Source organism: Mustela nivalis (genome assembly GCF_964662115.1).
Source record: "Mustela nivalis genome assembly, chromosome: 10".
Lineage (NCBI taxonomy): Eukaryota > Metazoa > Chordata > Mammalia > Carnivora > Mustelidae > Mustela > Mustela nivalis.
The window spans coordinates 34481707-34500579 of NC_139029.1; the positions used below are offsets into that span (position 1 = coordinate 34481707).

At 45.9% G+C, this 18873-nt stretch overlaps 2 protein-coding genes and 1 long non-coding RNA gene across 14 annotated transcripts in view; 2 read left to right on the top strand and 1 right to left on the bottom strand.

Moving 5' to 3' along the window:
* Positions 1-7238, top strand: part of RAD54L (RAD54 like) — a 28957-nt gene extending 21719 nt beyond the window's left edge. The window contains exons 10-18 of one of the 2 annotated variants that reach the window (XR_014299734.1): positions 487-613; positions 1646-1720; positions 1871-2001; positions 2537-2647; positions 2797-2920; positions 3275-3353; positions 3649-3828; positions 6221-6372; positions 6570-6657. Coding sequence is in view for 1 of the 2 variants with exons in the window: in XM_082687253.1 (XP_082543379.1) it covers positions 487-613; positions 1646-1720; positions 1871-2001; positions 2537-2647; positions 2797-2920; positions 3275-3353; positions 3649-3828; positions 6570-6733; positions 6829-7039 (1202 nt within the window). In the remaining variant the exon portion in view is untranslated. Of the gene's footprint in view, positions 1-486; positions 614-1645; positions 1721-1870; positions 2002-2536; positions 2648-2796; positions 2921-3274; positions 3354-3648; positions 3829-6220; positions 6373-6569; positions 6734-6828 lie in introns of those variants that run through there. The other variant, XM_082687253.1, reaches the window with a different exon arrangement.
* LRRC41 (leucine rich repeat containing 41) overlaps positions 7159-18873 on the bottom strand; it is a 38730-nt gene continuing 27015 nt past the window's right edge. For 9 of the 11 annotated variants that reach the window (XM_082687244.1, XM_082687245.1, XM_082687242.1 and 6 more), the window contains 7 exons: positions 12727-13870; positions 9866-10126; positions 9153-9317; positions 8963-9061; positions 8262-8384; positions 7967-8042; positions 7159-7873 (listed from right to left, as the gene is read on the bottom strand). In XM_082687244.1, coding sequence (XP_082543370.1) covers positions 7654-7873; positions 7967-8042; positions 8262-8384; positions 8963-9061; positions 9153-9317; positions 9866-10126; positions 12727-13870 — 2088 coding nt within the window. In that variant the 3' untranslated portion in view covers positions 7159-7653. The remainder of the gene's footprint in view (positions 7874-7966; positions 8043-8261; positions 8385-8962; positions 9062-9152; positions 9318-9865; positions 10127-12726; positions 13871-18873) is intronic. The other 2 variants (XR_014299732.1, XR_014299733.1) reach the window with 1 other exon arrangement.
* LOC309842718 lies at positions 10133-17159 on the top strand. The gene is made up of 2 exons (XR_014299742.1): positions 10133-10993; positions 12373-17159. It is a non-coding gene; the product is annotated as an uncharacterized lncRNA (long non-coding RNA).

The window sequence follows — 18873 nt, forward strand, 5'->3', positions numbered from 1 at the left end:
AGAGAGGCAGGCAGAGAGAGGGGAGGGAGCAGGCTCCTTGCTGAGCAGAGAGCCCGATGCAGGGCTTGATCCCAGGACCCTGGGATCATGACTTGTGCTGAAGGCAGAGGCTTTAACCCACTGAGCCACCCAGGTGCCCCTCTTTTTTTTTTTTTTAATTAAAAAATTTTTAATACAGTTCAAATCAGTGTGCCAGGTTCATTTCAGCTCCTTCACTGGCAAACCTGGGAGCTGGGATTGCTTTAGTTTCTCTGCCTTCTCTTTGTGATGACCAAGGTCTAAAGGTATCTGCTGATCAGCAGCAAGACCTTCATTTCTTCAGTTTTTTGCAGCATGGCTATCAGGGGCCCCCGGGGGAGCATGTGGCTGGCACAGCAAGTGATTAGAAGCGAGGACAGTAAAGAGTGAGACTCCCCCCATCCCCTCACCTTTTTTTTTTTTTTAACATTCTTTAGTGCTTTAATTTTCCCTTCTGTCTTGTCTTAGGAACTGCCCATGAGTTCAAGAAGCATTTTGAGTTGCCAATTTTGAAGGGTCGAGATGCGGCTGCCAGTGAGGCGGACAGACGGCTAGGAGAGGAGCGGCTGCGGGAGCTCACCAGCATTGTGAATAGGTAGTGGTAGGGCAGGTGGCTGGGCTGGGCAGCAGCACCTTTCTTCAGGATTTTCTCCCAAGTTAGGCCATCAGAATTGCCTCCTAAACCATCCAAGTCCAATCCTTTGGGGCCATGGCCTATAAAGGCTAGGATTCTAGGGAGTGGGATCTGTGTACTCTCCAGAGCCACTGAATAAATAGAGGTGTCTTGCAGGTCAGTTCCCTGCTTTCTTCCTGGCCAGGGCCCTGTAGTCTGTTTTTGGGCTGCTTAGCACCATTGAGGAAGCCTTTTCTGATGTTGCCAGACTCCCTGAGCCTTGAAGCATTGTTAGTACTTCAGACGCTTTCTGTCAGTTAATCTCAGAGCTAAAGCACCTTGTCAGGCCCCATAGCCTACTTTGACAGGTAGAAATAGAATCTGAAGGATGGGTGTAGCTCCCATACTAAGAGGGCTTTTCCATAGGGCCCGCATAGGGGACAAGTATATTTGGGACTGCTCTGTTGTAGATAATACACTTGATGATTTATATCCTGGAGTCCTGCCCCCTCCTCTTCCCAATTTTTTTTAGATGGTAGGAAGGAGAGTACTGTGTTTTAGGTACTACTCCTAGTTCTCAGGAGCTACTCCCTAGGTGCTTGATCCCTGTCCATCCTGGTTTGCCAGGAGGTACGAGCTTAATTTCATTGAACCTTGGACCATGTGGTATTTGCGCGAGTATAAGCAGAAATTCCCCTAAGGACTTAGTGGTTTGCAGCTTGCTTTCCCTGTCTGAATACCAGGCTCAATGGGGAAGTCTTGACCTTCTCTTGAAGACCAACTAAACTTTTGAAGAGGAAGACAAAGCATTGTCAAAAGCTAGATTGTTTGAAAGGGTCTTTGTTTCATGACTGAGACCCTTATAAAGATATATTTGCCATAGGGCTGATGGGTCTCTGACATTTGATACTACAGAAGAGAGATAATCTTTTGGATTATTTGGGTGGTAGCTTTTATTCCAGTAGCTAGCATAGCATTTTTACCAGCCTCTTGCCTTTTTACCTGTCTCCCCAGGTGTCTGATACGGAGGACATCTGATATCCTGTCTAAATATCTGCCTGTGAAGATCGAGCAGGTGGTTTGTTGTAGGTACTGAACTCAACTGAGGGGTGTAGAGTGAGTGTGGTAAGAAAGAAAAAAAAAGCTCAGCCCGTGAGGCATGGCTGGGCTCTCACATTGTCTTCAGGGCAGAAGTATGGTCCACAGCCTTTCCCACTGACCCAGCTACCTTTTTTTCAGGCTGACACCCCTTCAGACTGAATTGTACAAGAGGTTTCTGAGACAAGCCAAGCCAGCCGAAGAGTTGCGTGAGGGCAAAATGACTATGTCATCCCTTTCTTCCATAACCTTACTAAAGAAGCTTTGTAATCGTGAGTTGGGTCCATGTCCTGGGGTTCTCTGAGAGAGTGAGCAAGGCAAGGGTAGGTTCCGGTATGGTTCAGACACCTTCCAGACTTGGCTAGAGTCCTCATAAAGGCCACATGTGATTCTAGCCCTCCCTGAGGTATGAACCCTAATTGTGTACTCTGTAAACCAGACCCTTTGTTTTGAAAGGTTTGGCATATTCCCTGCCCAGCCCATACTTGATGCTTGGTATATGGGACTCTTGTGTGAGTATGCGCACACACATATGTGCAAATAAAATGTTGGACTGGAGGAAAAATAACAAACCTTGCCCTCGCTGGTATAGTTCCCTTTTTGTTGGGAGAGCGCACTAGTGAGCAATGTGGTCCCAGATGGAACTGACTAGATACTGGGATTTGGAGCCAAGCAAGTCTGATGCTGAGGAAGGTCTTGCTGGGTAGGCTTCTAGAGGGGGTTCCAGTGAGCACTGAAGTGGAAACTTCTGAAAGCACTATAGCTGGCATTTTGCATTTTGCTTGTGGTTTGTCCCCCCGCCTCCAGATCCAGCTCTAATCTATGACAAGTGTGTGGAAGAGGAGGATGGCTTTGAAGGTGCTTTGGAAATATTTCCCCCTGGTTATAGCTCCAAGGCTCTAGAGCCCCAGCTGTCGGGTAAGCCAGTCTTTGGGTTCCTCTGAGAGAAGGAGTGGGAGATTGTCTCTGTGCTAGATGTATCCTTGTCTCAAGGTATGATATCAGGAGTAAGACTCCTGGGGCATTGGGATGGCCTGCTGGGGGCTAATAGTTGCTGATTTCTCCAGGTAAGATGCTGGTCCTTGATTACATTCTGGCAGTGACCCGAAGCCGCAGCAGTGACAAAGTAGTGCTGGTGTCCAATTACACTCAGACACTGGATCTCTTTGAGAAGCTCTGCCGGGCCCGAAGGTAGGGAAGGGCCTCATCAGTTTGCCAAAGCAGTGTCTCCCCGACCATCCTGCTATGCAGAGTAGGTGTTCTGACTGGTGCATATGGACCAAGACACGGGTATGGTAGGGGCTTCCCAGAAAATATCTGTTCTCTTATTGTTGTGATGGTCCCAGCTCCATCTTCAGGCAGAATAGCCCCTGGTCCTGCCCCAGGTACTTCCAGAGGACAGAGTTCTGGCTTTTAGCTCCCTGCTCATCCCTTTGTGAATTTAGGGCCTCAAGCTGTAGATGAGTAGCCTCAAGCATGGTTCAGTTCCTTTGGTAGCAGGGCTCTGCTTCCTTTTTGGGTTTTGATCTTTGGATTCCCCTTCAGGTACTTATATGTCCGCTTGGATGGCACAATGTCCATTAAGAAGCGAGCCAAGGTCGTGGAGCGCTTTAACAATCCGTCGGTAAATGTACAGCCCCTGTTCCTACACTACCAGTGCAGTAACACCAGAGTCAAGGGGTGATGGAGAAACTATAAGGGTGCTCTGCTTTAGGGTCTCTTTTCTCCCCCTTTTCGGGTGGGTGTGGTGGGGTTCGGCAAGTTAGTGATAGCTGGGCTGGGAAATTGGCAAGCAGACAAATTGATGGTTCTTACAGCATGAGAGTACAAATGTGTGAGAGAGAACAGTCTGCTGGACTGAATAGGATTCCAGTTCAGGCTCTAAGAGGTTCTTTTTCTCCTGCTTCCTCTCTTTCCAGAGCCCTGACTTTGTCTTCATGCTGAGCAGCAAAGCTGGTGGCTGTGGCCTCAATCTCATTGGGGCTAACCGACTGGTCATGTTTGACCCTGACTGGAACCCGGCCAATGATGAACAAGCCATGGCCCGGGTCTGGCGTGACGGTCAAAAGAAGACATGCTATATCTATCGCCTGCTGTCTGTAAGGATGGTGACAGTGGTCATAGTAGGGGTGGGTCATGGAAGAAGTCCTTCAGGACCTTCTTGGGTTGTTTGTCAGTACCTCTCGTTGGCCCCTCTGCCTCTCGCAGTGGCCAGGCTATGCAGCTTAGCCAGAGCCCTTTATTCTTCTGTTCTTTCTTCCTCTCTCCACCCCATTCCTTCAAAACCTTTACTATGCCATCTGGATACCTGTTCAGTGGTTAACAAACTCTCCTGTGATCACCTTCCTTTCCCAGGACACCTGCTTTGCCTCATGCTTGATTTCTGCCATGCCACTTGCCTTGTAATCTTCTCACACTCCATGTGTCCCATGGGGCTAAGAGGTATTGGCATTCTCCAAGTTCTCAGTCATCATTCAGGCCATCCACACTATAGTTCTCTTTTAAAGCTCATGTTATCTCACTTGACTACTTTTTTTCCTTGTTATACTTCTCTATTCTATGCTATTTTCCTAATTCATTGATGACTTTGGATACCAGTGCAGTCTTCATTTTTCCCCAGATCATCTTGACTTTTAGGGACTATGCAGTTTTCTAGCACTCTGGCCCTCATGTTTCCTTGACCTCCTAATGAGCTCTTTAACTCCCCATTTAATTACTCCCAGGGCCACACTCCAGAACTTTAATAGTGCCAAAACTATACATAGTTCCAAACATTAATAGCTATCTTTCTAGTCTCACTTCCTGTCCTTCCAGCTTTCTCATACCTCCTACATCTGCTTCAAACTAATGTTCCTAGTACCCCACCTTCCCCCAGTCTGGCTCGACTTCTCTTTCTGTTTGGTCTGATTCTTACTGTGTATTCTTTCAGCCACTCTTTCTGTAAAATCTTCTCCACTTGGATCATTACAACTATTTTCAGGTTCTGCACCACGTACAATTTGCAGGTACAGATCAGAACTAGCACAAATTCACATATTCCATTTTGGACTGGGCCATATCACTGCTAGCCTTCACCACTTCCCTCAAGTTTCTTACCTAACCCTGTCTGTCATTCTTTTTGCAGAGACCTTATCTTCTACTTCAAAGAGAAAACATAGGCTACCGGGCTTGAATTCTCTAGCCTCTCTTTTGTAAATCTCTACACCTGGCTCTTCTCCTCCCATCTCAGAGGAAGATCATTTCCTTCTTTTCTGCGGCTCATCATTCTAGCTTTGCCCTAGACTCTTTCCTTTCCTTTCTTAGTTGATTAAGTTTTCTTTTATTTCCCTGGGTCTACAAACATGCTCAAGTAGCTCTCATCTGAAAACAGTTTCTTAAGCCTCCATCCAATTGTAGCTACTACTTTGGGTTACTTTCCATTCATTCATAGTCACGTTTTTCCAAAGCTAACATAAAAACTACAAACTAACTTCACTTCCTCATCTTCTACTCACTCATCAGACCAGTTATGCCACCAAACCTGCTTTTGAATGTACTACTGGCTTCCTAATTGCCAAAACAATTGTGTTTTTTCCTATGAATCTGACACTGTTTACCACTAATCCTCAAAATTCTATTCTCTCTAGAAATTCCACTCTGGTTTTCCCACCTCTTGTGATTACATACACTCATTATATTGGCAAATCTCTAAATTTTTAGCCTGGATCTCTTACCTGAGTTCTAGACCCATATTTCCATTACCTGTTTTACAATTCCACTTGCCTGTTTTATGAACACTTTAGATGTATGGTGGACTAAATTCATTTTCTTTCTGAATTCTGTCATTTAATGGCTCCATTATCCAGCCAACCCAAATCTGGGTATCATCCTACTAGACCATTCTGTTTCCTAAAAACAAATTGTTATTTTTACTTTCTGGAAATTTCTTTAACTTGCTCTCTGTACCATGCTAAGGTCACAGTCCTATCACTTGGATATTGCAGCAGCTTCCTAATTCTTTACCTTTGGTCTTAATCTGTTCTTCATATATTGCTTCCAGAATAAACTTGGCAAAAATTCTGATTTTGCTTTTCATCACTTGCAGAACAATGCCAACCTCTCTCAGCCCGGCATCCATTATTTCTCCAGTATGACTTCTGCTGACTCTCAATCCCAGCTTGAGATTCCCACTCTACATTCCCACTGTCCCCCAGACAGGCTCAAGTTCTCACTCCTCTAGTAGGCCAGGCTTATTCCTTTGTTCCTACGTGGGACCTAGGAGCTTTCCCTTCTCTCTTTCCTTGTAGACCATCTATTCATGTTTTAAAATTCAACTTGAGGATAATCTTTCAAGCTTCCCAGCATTCCGCTCTACTACCATCCCTCTTTTGGGCCCTTGGGTATCCTATACAGGTTTTTATTATTGTACCGATTAGTTTTTGTCTCTCCCACCAGTCTGTGAGCTCAAGAACAGGGATTATATTTTATTCTTCTTTGTATCCTCATGCACAGGGCCTGGCCTAGGATACCTTAATGATATTTATTGAGAGAGAGAGACCTGGGCTTGGTGTGGAGCTCTGGTGAAGCTGCTGCAAACCTCAGCTCACTCTGAAGGAATTTAGCCAGGCCATTGAAACCCTCCATTTGTACAGAAAATATCCTGGGTGAGCAGACATGTACGAGTCATGTTCTCAAGAAATAGACTGGGAAAATGGGCTTAGCTAAGCAGATGTGTGGCTGTAGGATTTTGGGTTTTCTTTTATTTCTCCTTCTCTTGGGTGGCTATAGTTTCAACTCCTGGGTTTTCCTGCCCCATGTTTGGGGATGACTTAGCCATGTACCCTGGGTCTCCACACCCCAGGCCGGAACCATTGAGGAGAAGATCTTTCAGCGCCAGAGCCACAAGAAGGCACTGAGCAGCTGTGTGGTGGATGAGGAGCAGGACGTGGAGCGGCACTTCTCTCTGGGCGAGTTGAAGGAGCTGTTTACTCTCGATGAGGCTAGCCTTAGCGACACTCATGAAAGGTGCGTGGAATGCCCTTACTGGCATTACCTCTGAACTCCCTGCACAGCATGGAGATGGGCTCTATAGTCATCACAGCTCTGTTCTCTGCCCCCAGGCTGCGCTGCCGCCGCTGTGTCAACAACCACCAGGTCCGGCCACCCCCTGATGGTTCTGACTGTACTTCAGACCTGGCTCAGTGGAACCATAACACTGATAAGCGGGGGCTCAAGGATGAGGTACTCCAGGCTGCCTGGGATGCTGCCTCCACTGCCATCACATTCGTCTTCCACCAGCGTTCTCATGAAGAGCAGCGGGGCCTCCACTGATAAACCAGTTGGTCTGGGTATAGCTGTTAGAGGAAGGAGACAGGGAAAAGGGGCTCCTTGCCCCATAGGACCCTACTGAATTTTGTTCTCTGGGACAAAAATCATCAAGGAGGGCCACGTGATGTTTGCCCAAAGTTTATTTTATAAGAAAAACTTTTTTGGTTAAAAAAAAAAGAAAGGAATAAAGGTATGAAAGGGACTGAGGCCTGGGAGCAGCATGGTAAGCCCAGCGGAGAAGAGGCCTGGTAGTGGACACTCCTAAACTTCTCTAAAGCCTGGGTGCCTGCTTCGGGAAGGAAAGCAGGAACCTTGGGCAGGGGGGAGGGGAGCTGTCCTCAGTGACTGAGGAGCACTGTAACCTGGCCCAGGGTTCCCAGAGTACTGGGTAAGGGGCCCAGAGGCTCTACATCCAGTTGTGGGAATACCTTTGCTGAGCCCCATCAAGGCCACCAGGACCTCAGTGCAAGGGAAGAAGGAAAAAAGAGAAAAAAAGGTGGCAGAAAGAGAAAGACAGAATTGGTGTTTGGGAGTTCTGGGCAGCCCATGTCACAGCCCATGTCTCAGCCCCTGCAAGCTGATGGTACTGAGCATGGGCCTGTGAAGCATGGGCCCCATCACATGGTGCTGACATAATCTGCAAAGGCCTGGGATGAGTCCCACGAGTCGCTAACCACGTGGCAAGTGGCCCGGAGCCGCCGAATGGCTTCCCTGGCTGTGACTGCATCCTGGTCCAGCCAGTTCTGGAAGAGGCGCAGGTGACCAAAGGCTCCACGGCCCCAGCGCTCCAGCCGCTTGGCGAACTCCAGAAGGCCATCTGGCTTGATGCAGTTGGAACTGGTAGGGGTGAGACAGATTAGACACCCAGGAAACAACTAATCCCTCTATCCCTGAAGCTCCGTCCCTTGTCCCTTCCCCCTCCCCATGTACCTGATGTCCAGCTGACACAGAGAGGAGGATGAATCCTCTGAGAAAACATCTGCCAGGGCCAGCAAGCCAGCATTCCCTGGGGAGAAGGGGAGAAATGTCTGTAACCACCCAACAGGGAATAAGGGTATCCCAATCCAGTTCTGGTAGAGAGAAGCCCAGCCTCCTGAAGCTCCAGCACACAACTATATTCCAACCCCCATGTTCCCAGTGGAGAGGCCTATGCCTTCATCCACTGAGTTTCTAAGTCCAAGGACTGGCTCCTTCCCCCTACCCCTTCCCAGGGCCCTGCCCCCACCCAGGCGGTTCCCGGGCAGCCGGAGGCCCTTCAGTGTGGAGTTGCCCTTCATAGCAGCAACCATCTCAGGCAGAAATTGGGCCGGGCGCTTCTCAAACAGACGGCAGAAGGAGAAGGTAATCTCTGTCAAGAGAAATTAGAATAAATTCTGATGGCTATCATTAGGACTTGGGGCTCCCCCTCCTGTCCCAATTGGCCCTAGCAAGAGGTGTGAACATTTTTAAAGAAGCCCAGAAAGAAGGGAATTTTCCAAGACCCCAAGCAAGACTGGAACTAAATCAGATTCAGACAAGAGACTGATCCCAGATACTTTGTTGGGAGGTTCTCTACATGAATGGTTCTCCATTTAATTTCCCCACCTCTATCTACTAACTGCCCTCTGCAGGAGTGGGCATTAGGGGCAAGTCTATAAGGGGAGGCTGACACAGCATATTTATCCTTAACCACCGCCATTTCTGCCAACCACTGAAAGGTAAGAAAAATTTGAGTGAGGCACTCTAAAAGTTAATAATTTTCCCATGTGTAGTACAGGAGGAATTGAGTTTGGGACCTTTTAGAAGGAAGATCATGCAGGTTCTACAGCAATTTTATAGTTGAAGATATAAGGCCAAGAGCAGAACTTGGCTTGCTCATTCAGTGAAACAGTGGCAGAGCCACAGTGAAGATCCAGGAATGTCCCAGGTTCTGGATGAAGAACTTACCTTGAAGAGTCAGATTCTGTAGCAAAAAGAGCACCTCGCTCTGACAGTCAGCCAGGTTCATGTCATGGAAGCTCAGCCTCTTCAGGGCCAGGTTGTACTCTGTGTGGGGGCAGAGGCCATAGACCTTAACTTTGCCAAAGAATGATGCAAGGTCTCCTGCCCTCCCTTTACCATTCTAGCTGGGTCCTACCTTTGAGTGTCTGTAACACAAGCCCAAAATCTTGGGGCGAGGCAAAGGTGGCACTATCCAGAGACAGCTGCTGCAGAGAACCTGAGGCCTTCAGTACAGAGCAGAGCAGTGGGGCTGGTTGGGCTCCCCGTGGAAATCCCATCTCCAGCTGTTCCAGGCAGTTTTCTGGATATGGTAGGGAGAAAAGGTTATCGCTGGCCATCTCCCTTCTTGTCCCCGAGTAGGTCCCATCCTGTTCTTTAGAGATTCACTAAAAAGTTCGATTCATTTACTTGTCATTGAGTATGCACTTCACATTAGGTACTGTGCTGGGTTCTGGGAACAGCACTAAATGAGATTTGGTCCTTGCCTTTCTGGAACTTTTAGTCCAGGAAGACTAGACTACTCAAGCAAGTAAGTGTGTGCAGAGTGGTGACATAGGAAACAGGACCTAAAGGAATATAAAGAGTGACCCAGACTGCCTTTCTAGAGACTAATCTGCCACAGTCACTTCCTACTGGGCTTATAGTGGTCTGGGCCCTCTTCAGGCCATGGTTATCTTTGAACAGCAGGCTCTAAAGAGGGATTGGATTTCATTCCCTTTTTGAGGAATGAGTTTACCAGGCCTGAACCAGAGGTTGTCCCACCTTCCTCAACTTCACATTTGTGTGGACACAAATGCACCTTCACATCTGTGTTGGGACACACACACACACACACACACACTGCTTCACCTGGTATCTCTTCATCTCCAATTATGTGGCTAGGGGGCCCTGCATTCCCTGGCACAGCAGGGTTGTCCCTCTGGCTGGGGTGATCCACGCGGATAGAGAGGACCCGCAGTAGGGGTAGGGCTCGCACAATGGCACGTGTCAGCTCCAGGATGGGCAGTGGTGAGAACAGATCACTGAGATGCAGGGCTCGGAGGCGGCATCCAGCCTGGCCTGACAGGGCCCTCAGACTGTCCAGCAGGCGGAAGATGTTAGAGCCCAGGCCTATGGCAGGAAAGAAGTTAGGTCAGTCATGTGGGAAAGTCAGTAGAAGTGACATTCAGAGACAAATCCAGATATTTCTGTTGATAACTGCTAAATTTCTTGAGCTTTGGATCAGGTTAGTTAAAATCATTTGTCTCAACCATTCATTGTCTTGCTTTCTCCTCAGGTAACCAGCAAACTGATGTCTACTGTACTGGGCCATGGCCCTACTATGACTGCATCAGTGAGGGCAGTCACAAAACAGAAGATAGTAACATGAGGAAGGGGGGAAGGGCATTTTGTGCTGCAGGCTGAATGACTGGCCCAGAAGGCAGCAGCAGTCTCTGGACTTTTCTTATAGGTCACATGGAACATTTGAAATCTCAGCGGTGGGTGGAGTGACAATGACCCAGTAGGGAATACTTTAAAGGATTAACTGGGTGGGAATAGAGCAAAAAAAAGGGTAACCACACCCTACAAAAGTGAGCAGAATCCAGAAGGGTTAGAGCAAAGGCTTAATGCCACAAAGCAATTATTATCTCCCCTTGGACTGAGGTTTCCTCTGGACTCATTCCTCCTGCTATACCTTACCCAGTACCTAGTAAATATAGTCTTTGCTAGACAGTGATGAGTAGCAGATCTCATTCCTGGCTATGTAGCCTGATGGACAACAAAAACGTGCGAGGGGAGCTGGGGAAGTAGGATATTGTGGAAACACAAAGGATGAGTACTTGGTACCCAGTCCAGCTTCTAACAGTAAAGACTTTCCAATTAAGTCCTAAAGAACACAAAGGAGACAGAGTGGCAGGTTCCAAGAACTGAAAAACACTCGGTGGGACTGGTGTGTAAAGTATGAGGGGAGAGGATGTTCAAGATGCCACTACGAAGGTAAGCAGGGGTGAGAACGCGAATGACCTGTAAGTAAATTAAGTATGTGACAGGAAACTCACTTAACTGCTTTGAGTGAGTGAATGAATGGCCTTTGCATTACAAAAAAAAAAAAAAAAAAAAAATGCTGGGGCAATGGTGTAGGGTGTAGACAGGGAGGAACTGTTGATGAATGCAAGTGAGAACAGTAGTTTGAATTAAGATGTGGAGATAAATAAGTGGATTTGAGAGATCTTAAAAATAGATGTGGTGCAAAAAAAAAAGAACCCAGCAGTCTTCTGGGCAGCTGAGAGCTGTAAGGTCACTGACAGAATAGGAGGATCAAGCCGAGGGGAGAAGATGCATTCAGGTTAGTTTACGAAATATCTAGTAGTCACCTGGCTGAAATGGTTCTAGAGTTTAGGAAAAAGATTTGGAGTGGACCCTTATCATAGATTGAGGAGTCTTCAGCATAGTTGGCTTTTGAAACCAAAAGAATGGACAAAACCATCCAGGACATATGTGTAAAATGGCAGAGCTCTGAGGAACTCAGAAGTAATGTCCAGAAGGGGAGAAGAAAAATTTTTGAGGTAGTGGAAATGAGAGTATTTCATGAAGGCTGTTTCATAGCAGCAAATGTTGCCAAGAATTAATATAAGAGGAGGACTGAAAAGTATGTATTGGACTTAGTGACAAGGAAGACCTTGGAGAAGGTAGGCAACATTGAGTTTAAAACCTTGGGATTCTGGAATCAGGTTGCCTGGGTTTGAATTCTGGCTCTACAATTTACTAGTGAGGTTACCCTGGGTAAGCCAGTTGACCTCATAGGGTTGTTGTAAGGATCCAATTAACAGAATACTTAAATTATGCCAGACACATATTAAGCAGTATATAAAAGTTAGTTATTACTAAGGCATTTGAGAAACAAGCTTTCCTAAGAAGGCAAGAGGGTATGGGTCCAGAGCACAGGTAATAGAGCTGCCCTAGTTAGAATGGCCATCTCCCATTGTGAAAGAGGAAAGGATGAGTGTAGATGTAGAATTCTGGGTTGGTTAACAAGCTGAAGTTCATGTGTGATGGCTTCTATGTTCTTTGAAGTAGGAAGTGAAGTCCTCTGCTGAGAAAGGAAAAGGGGGAAACATTTAGAAGTAGTGGAAAGGAATGGGAGCTAATGTTGCAAACACAGGATCCATGTAAGATTGAAGACTGAACGTATAGTAGCACCAGTCTGCACAGTGTGATTTTCTCCATCCGTGCTCAGCAAGTGACGGAGATTGGTGGATTTGCCCAGAGTTGAAGTTTGGCTAGCTGGGCACAGCCAGGCATGGGGAAGAACTGAGGACTGCTCCATAGATTGCTGGTCTGATAAAAATGTGTTCTATACCTTTTTGTCTATACAGCTGCTTTGACAGGACTGGGGGGACTCAACCTTAGCCCTGGCTGGGCCCTAAATACACTCCACTGCTCCCATCTGCCTGTGGATTGCCTACCATGGCTAAAATGTACCCCTTCTTTGGGCCCTCACTGCCTCTCAGGAACCTCTGCTTACAACTCTAAATCAAGCCTATAGACCTCATGTTCTTCCCCAGCAATGGAAGTCTGCCCCTATTTCAGGTGTGTGCTTTCCGTCCCACTGTGAAGCAGGCAGGGCCTCATGTGCAGCTGCTTGATCATACTCCCTATTCCCCTCCACAGGGCTGGGCACACGGCTGGTGCCGCTGTGAGACCCATCCCTGCCCCTGCAGGACACTCACCATTATAGGAGAGTGTGAGGCTCTCCAGAGACACCCAGGAGCTCAGCAGGTGGCACAGTGTCAGAGCTGCCTCTGTGGATAGCGGAACTGTGAACAGCTCCAAGGTGGAGATGCTGCGGAATCGCTGGGAGGCCTCCAGTGCTGGAAGCCCCAGGCAGCTGGGATCTGATCCATCCAGAGCTCCACAAGCCACTTCCCCGATCTCCATCTCTTCCCCATCCTCCTTCTCACCAGCCACAATGAAAACAAAGTCATACAGGTCTTCAGACTCTGCACCAGACCCCTGACGGGTGCGAGGACCCTTCTTCCCTGTAGCTCGCTTAAAACGCTTTAGGGGCTTAGGCTGTGGGGCTGAGCTAGCTGGAGCCCGTTTGGATGAGGATGTGGAAGAGGAGGCAGAGGCAGAGGAGCTGGTGGCTGGAGCAGAGGATGGCCGCTTGGTGCCAGGTGCCTCATGGGAAGTTGCCGGAGGGTGCAGATCCCTCTTGGGGTCTGTCCCACCTGCTGTCAGGCTCTCCTGTGTGCTCCGGCGTGTTACCCGGGTGGCAGGTGCAGCTCTGGCTATCTGCTTGGCTTCACTCTTCCGCCTAGAGGCCATCAGGGCTGCAGCACATCGCTCAGCAGCATCCCTGCGAGGCCTGCGTGAGCCCAGCAAGAGGGACCCTTCATCTCGGGATGGGGCCCGGCCTCGGGAGGCCTCTCCACAGAGGCGGCAAGGTGGGCCGCCAGGGCCTGGCTGCCAGAAGCCAGCACTCATGGTGAGGATAAGGATGAAAAGGGCTGACTCGGGCACAGGCCAGGAGTAGAGCGACACCTGGCTGACAGCCCCATGGTGAATAAGCTGATGCAGAAGCTGCCGGAGTGACTGCTGAGCAGCCACATCAGAGAACAGCAGGTGGCGGAACTTGAGGGTGTGCAGGGAACTGGCCAGGGTCTCCAGAACTCTGCGGTTGGGCTCGGCCACCAGCTCCGTCGCACCCTGCAGCATATTGCAGATGGTGAGCTGCCGGACATGGCGGGAGCTGTGCAGAAGAGGTGAGAAGCGCTGGTCGCAGAGACGCCTGTCAGAAGATACATCAATGGTCCCACGTAGAACATGGGAAAAAAAGGCTTCCATAAACTTGGCTCGCCAACAGGTCACACTCTGAAAGCAGAGAACATGCCAGACAGTTGTGATACTAAGAGGATACCCACTGAACCATCCTCATCCTGGGTTCCTCCCTTCAAATGGCTATCTGCTAAGCCAGGCAACATTCTAAATAATTTGCACTAATTCATTTAATGTTCACATCTTTGAGGTATTACTATTAGCCCCATTTTACAGGTAGGGAAAACAAGGCACAAAGGTTGGTTACTGCCTCTGGTTATACCGGTAAGTGGTAGAATCGAGACGGAACCCAGGAAATTTGATTCCAGAGATTTTGCTATAGTGCTTGCTTGCCATTCAAGTTAAACAATCCTGTAACTTCTCCATGTCTGTTTCTAGAACCTGATCCCAACTTTCCATTCTTACCATTAACCACCTTTGTTCAGACCCTTACCACCTCACACCTGACCACTTCATTAGCTTCCTGATTGTTCCCGTCATCTACTTTTCCCCTTCCCAAACTTCCGTGCAAGTCCACTGGATTCATCTTTGCAAAACACATCTGATTACCTTCTGCTTTAACCACACCCCCCTCCCAAATCTTTCCACAGCTGAGGGCTAATCTGAAGTTCCTCAGCCTGGCACAATATGGCCTCTGAGAAGCTTTATCTCCCACATCTTGCTTTGCTCTGGTCAAACTGATCATCTTACTGACCCAAACCTGCCTTCTGTGCCCTTTCCTATATCTGCCAGAAATGCTCTTCATTGCTGGCTTCCTGAGAGGACCTACTAACATTTTACTTTTTTTTTTTTTTTTTAAAGATTTTATTCATTTACTTGATAGAGATCACAAGTAGGCAGAGAGAGAGGAGGAAGCAGGCTCCCCACTGAGCAGAGCGCCCGATGTGGGGCTCGATTCCAGGCCCCTGGGATCATGACCTGAGCCGAAGGCAGAGGCCTTAACCCACTGAGCCACCAGGCGCCCCCTAACATTTTACTCTTGTTGAGGTTGTTCATCTCAGTGTCTCTTTGTATGCCCCCTTCTACTCCACTCCCTGTCTCCTGTGGGACTCCTCTGCTACTCCGATTATTCAGGTCTTAATCGTTGGTAGGCCTGTCTCATGGTGTACATGTTTTATCCCAACCAGATTAGAAATTCCTGGAGATCAGGGTCCAAATCTTAGGTTGGTTTTCTCCAAGGCAGTAGTTAATTGGCTTTGATCATATGAGACTTTATCAGAGTATTCCAGAACACTTAAGAAAAACTCTGAATCCAAGTATTTCTCAACCTTTGGTGCACATCAGAATTGACTGTGGAGCTTTTCTTTTTTGAAAATTAATATGCCAGGTATCTGGGAATTCTCTTATGTTGCATCTGCAGTAAGGCCCATGCGTCTGTGTTTTTAAACCTACCTCAGATGATTCTGATGTATGTAGGAGGTTTGCAATTACTGCTTACCGCCCCCCCCCCACCCCCACCACCAGAGGACACACAGTCTTTTAAGTCCCCATTCTCTCAGGCACAACAAAATCTGCTGACTCTGACACAGGTGTCATCTCTGCCACTATACTCAGGAATCTTGAACCTCTTCATCTGTAAAACGTGGATAATATCAATTGCTTCACAGGTTTGTTGTGAAGATCAAATGAGACAGTGCAAGTGAAGGCACTTTATAAACTGTAAAATACAAAATGTTATTTCTGTTACTGCTAATGGTAATAATTAGTCCAGATGGGCAATGTGAAATGGACTTGATGGAGGCAGAGCCTGTTAAGCAGGGTGCTTATTCAGCCGGCAGCAAAAGATATTGGGGGCCTGAGGTTCCCTAAAACTAAGGGACACTTCTCTTTCCCTACCTCTATGCATTCCCTCATACCAGAGGGACCCTTAATTTATATCAGAGGTTCTTGGTAGGAGTTGGATCCCTGTAGTTCTCAGCAAAAGTGGCATTCCCTTTGCCCTGGCTATTCCCCATAACACTGCCTGCTGTGGTAATAATTAGGAATGACTTCATGTTTGAACTGCATGGTAGCAAGAAGAGGGAAGGACGTCTCTCACCAGCAACAGTTTGGGGGCGCTGGGGGACCAGAAAAATATCTGGCAACAGAATCTCCATTCAGCCTCGAGTGGAAGCAGAGAGGGTACTCCTGAATCCTACCTCTAACACTTTCCTACACATTTGCTGGCCCACGCTCACAGCCTTGGAAAACACCTGCAGGTAATCTAGCAAAGCTTTAACTTCACAAGTGGAATATTCTAGGCCTAAAATATGGACAAAGATATGAACCAGGACACTGGCTATTTCTGACCATAGGGCATATGGAATATGTAGTTTAGGTAACTTAGTTTTTTTTTTTCCCCCCCATCTTATTGGTTGATGAAGACAGTGGAAGAGAATATTTGAAACTGGAACACCCCAGACAGGTGACAATTGGAGGGAGAACAGCATGACATAGTGATTAGGAGCAAGAGCTCCACAGCCACATTGCCTCAACTTGAATCCTGGGTCTGCCATTCACTAACTATAACCTCAGACAAGCCACTTTACCTCTTTCTGCCTCAGTTTCATCATCTGTAAAGTCAGAAAGTAACCTACCTACATCAGAGTTGTAAGAATTAAATGAGTAAAGTTAGTTACAACTATCTCAATTATGAGCTGACAGTAGTTCACTGCATTTTATTCCATCACCACCCCTTAGAAGAATCTCTGCTAAACTTCAAAGCTGAAAAATAGCTAATAGTTCAAGGCACTTATTTTGTGGACTTGTACACTATTGCTCAGGGAATGCAAAGTGATTTCAACATATTCTTTTGGGCAAGAGTAGGGGAAATGAGGCACCACCAAAGAGGTGAAATGACATTTGCCTACCAACACAAGTCCTTGGCCCATCCACAGCCTGATGGCTCAGGGACTAGTTGGGGAAGAAGTAGGTGTACAAACTAGGGAAGGCTAAACATTTTCTTTTACTAAACAGAGCAGCAAATGTTCAAAAACTATTGTCCACTATTTTTCTGATAACAGAAACATTGTTTGTGGAAAGATAAACAAAATCTGTAAACCCATTCTTTCCAGTATATGTAAATGTGAATAACTACAGATAATTGTTTCTATAACAGTGAGACAATTCTGAATAGTTTCAAATGCTGGGCTTTTAAAACATTATGCCACCGTGTCATCACATTTTTACCACCATGTATTTAGATGTTTGCAGAATATGACTTTATTAATATTTTAAAAATAGGAATGTACTATAATCAATTCCTGCATAATGAATAAACTTGCTAGCTTTTTGATATTAAGTTGTGTAATGAACATCCTGAAATAAATCTTCATGAGTATTTCAATTTTTATATACTATAAATTCTAGGAAATAGAATTTCTAGCCAAATAATATATATTGTATATAAATATATTTTATATTATATATACTTATTTTTATATAAGTATATAATATATATACTTATTTAAGAGTTATATACTTTCCCATTTTTTTACTATTGAGATTGAATATATTTTATTGAAGATTTTTGTATATTTTGTGACTTGTCCCAATCTTATTCTTTTAGGATAGTTTTTCTTATTCCCTCTATCCTCTTGTTTTACAAATATTGTTGCAAACATTCTTTCTTAGTTTATGTGCCTTTTAAATTGTGTTGGCATTTTATATGTCCAAATATAACCATGCTTGCTTTTTTGATTCTATCCATTTAATAATTAACACTCTCCAACTTGAGATTAAATAACCAATCACCTTTATTCTTTTTTTAGTTTTTCTGTGGTTTTACTTTTTACAATTTAATCATTAATCCATATAGAAATTATTTGAGTATATTGTAAAATGAGGCTTTTTTTTCCCCACATAGTTAACCAATAACCAGAGAATCCTTTATTGAATAAGCCTTCATTTCCCCATTGCTTTGTCTCAAGAATATCTATTTTATTCTATAGATCTCTTAAAACACATACAGTAGTACTACACTGTTTGAAATTCTATTTCTTTATAAGCAATCAGGGCTATCTCTATCTTGTTCACCACTGTATCCCTAGAACATAGCACAGTGCCTGGAATTGAGCAGGCATTCAGTAAGTGTTTCTGAATTATGAAGTTAAGGTTACTGTCATGTAAAAAAGAAGAAGGTACCCTTTGGAATGACCTCTGTCTAGGGGATTGTTAGGTTACCAAGCCTGGGGTTTCCCAAGCATTCTGAAATGCTCTGAGACAAGAAAAGATAACAAACTACCAGGAAGCCTGAGATAATACTGGAGAAAAAAAGCTTACTCTAAGATGATGTTCCGATCTCCATCATCTGCTAGTCAACCATACTGCTTGGGATGGTTGGGATGGTTGAGATTTGAAGTGAATCTCATACACCTTTAAGTTTCAGGAAACTGTTAGTGTTTCCTAATCTTGCATTCACTTTTCTTCCTCATAAGGCCTAATTCCTGTACATAGTGCCTGAGGACTTTCTTGGGCCTTAGGATTATCCTACTGAACTTTAGTAGGAGTTGTGTCCAGATCTAGAAGTGGAAAGCTGAAGGACATGGAGCTGAATTTTACTGAACCCAGTGCATCCCCAGAAATTAAATCTCCTGATAAGAACTTGTCTATTTATCATTTGGCCTCATCCACCATTTAAAGCCCAGTTCAAATACTACTTCCCAGGAAAGACTGTCATGCTCCCTTCTACCTCAACCTCCTTGCTACTGTCACACCACTTTCCCTACCATGCACAATATATTTGTTTGCAGGCTTCCCCGCTAAATGTGAGAGATTGGGACTGTGTCTGTGCTTCTAATACCTAACATAAGACCTGGTATATGGGAAGTTTAGTATATGTTTATTGAACTCAATCTGTGCTGTACTCTAGTTACGGAACAGCAGAAGAAATTCTGCTTAAATAAGAGCAAGTTATATCTGAACCAAAGAATAAGAGAATCTCAGGGTTAAAAGGAACCCTAAAGTCATCTTGTCCAACCTCTCTTAAAATGCTGATTTTCTTCTACAATACCCTTGTGTCAGGTAGTTATCTAGACTCAATTTGAACATTTAGAGATGGG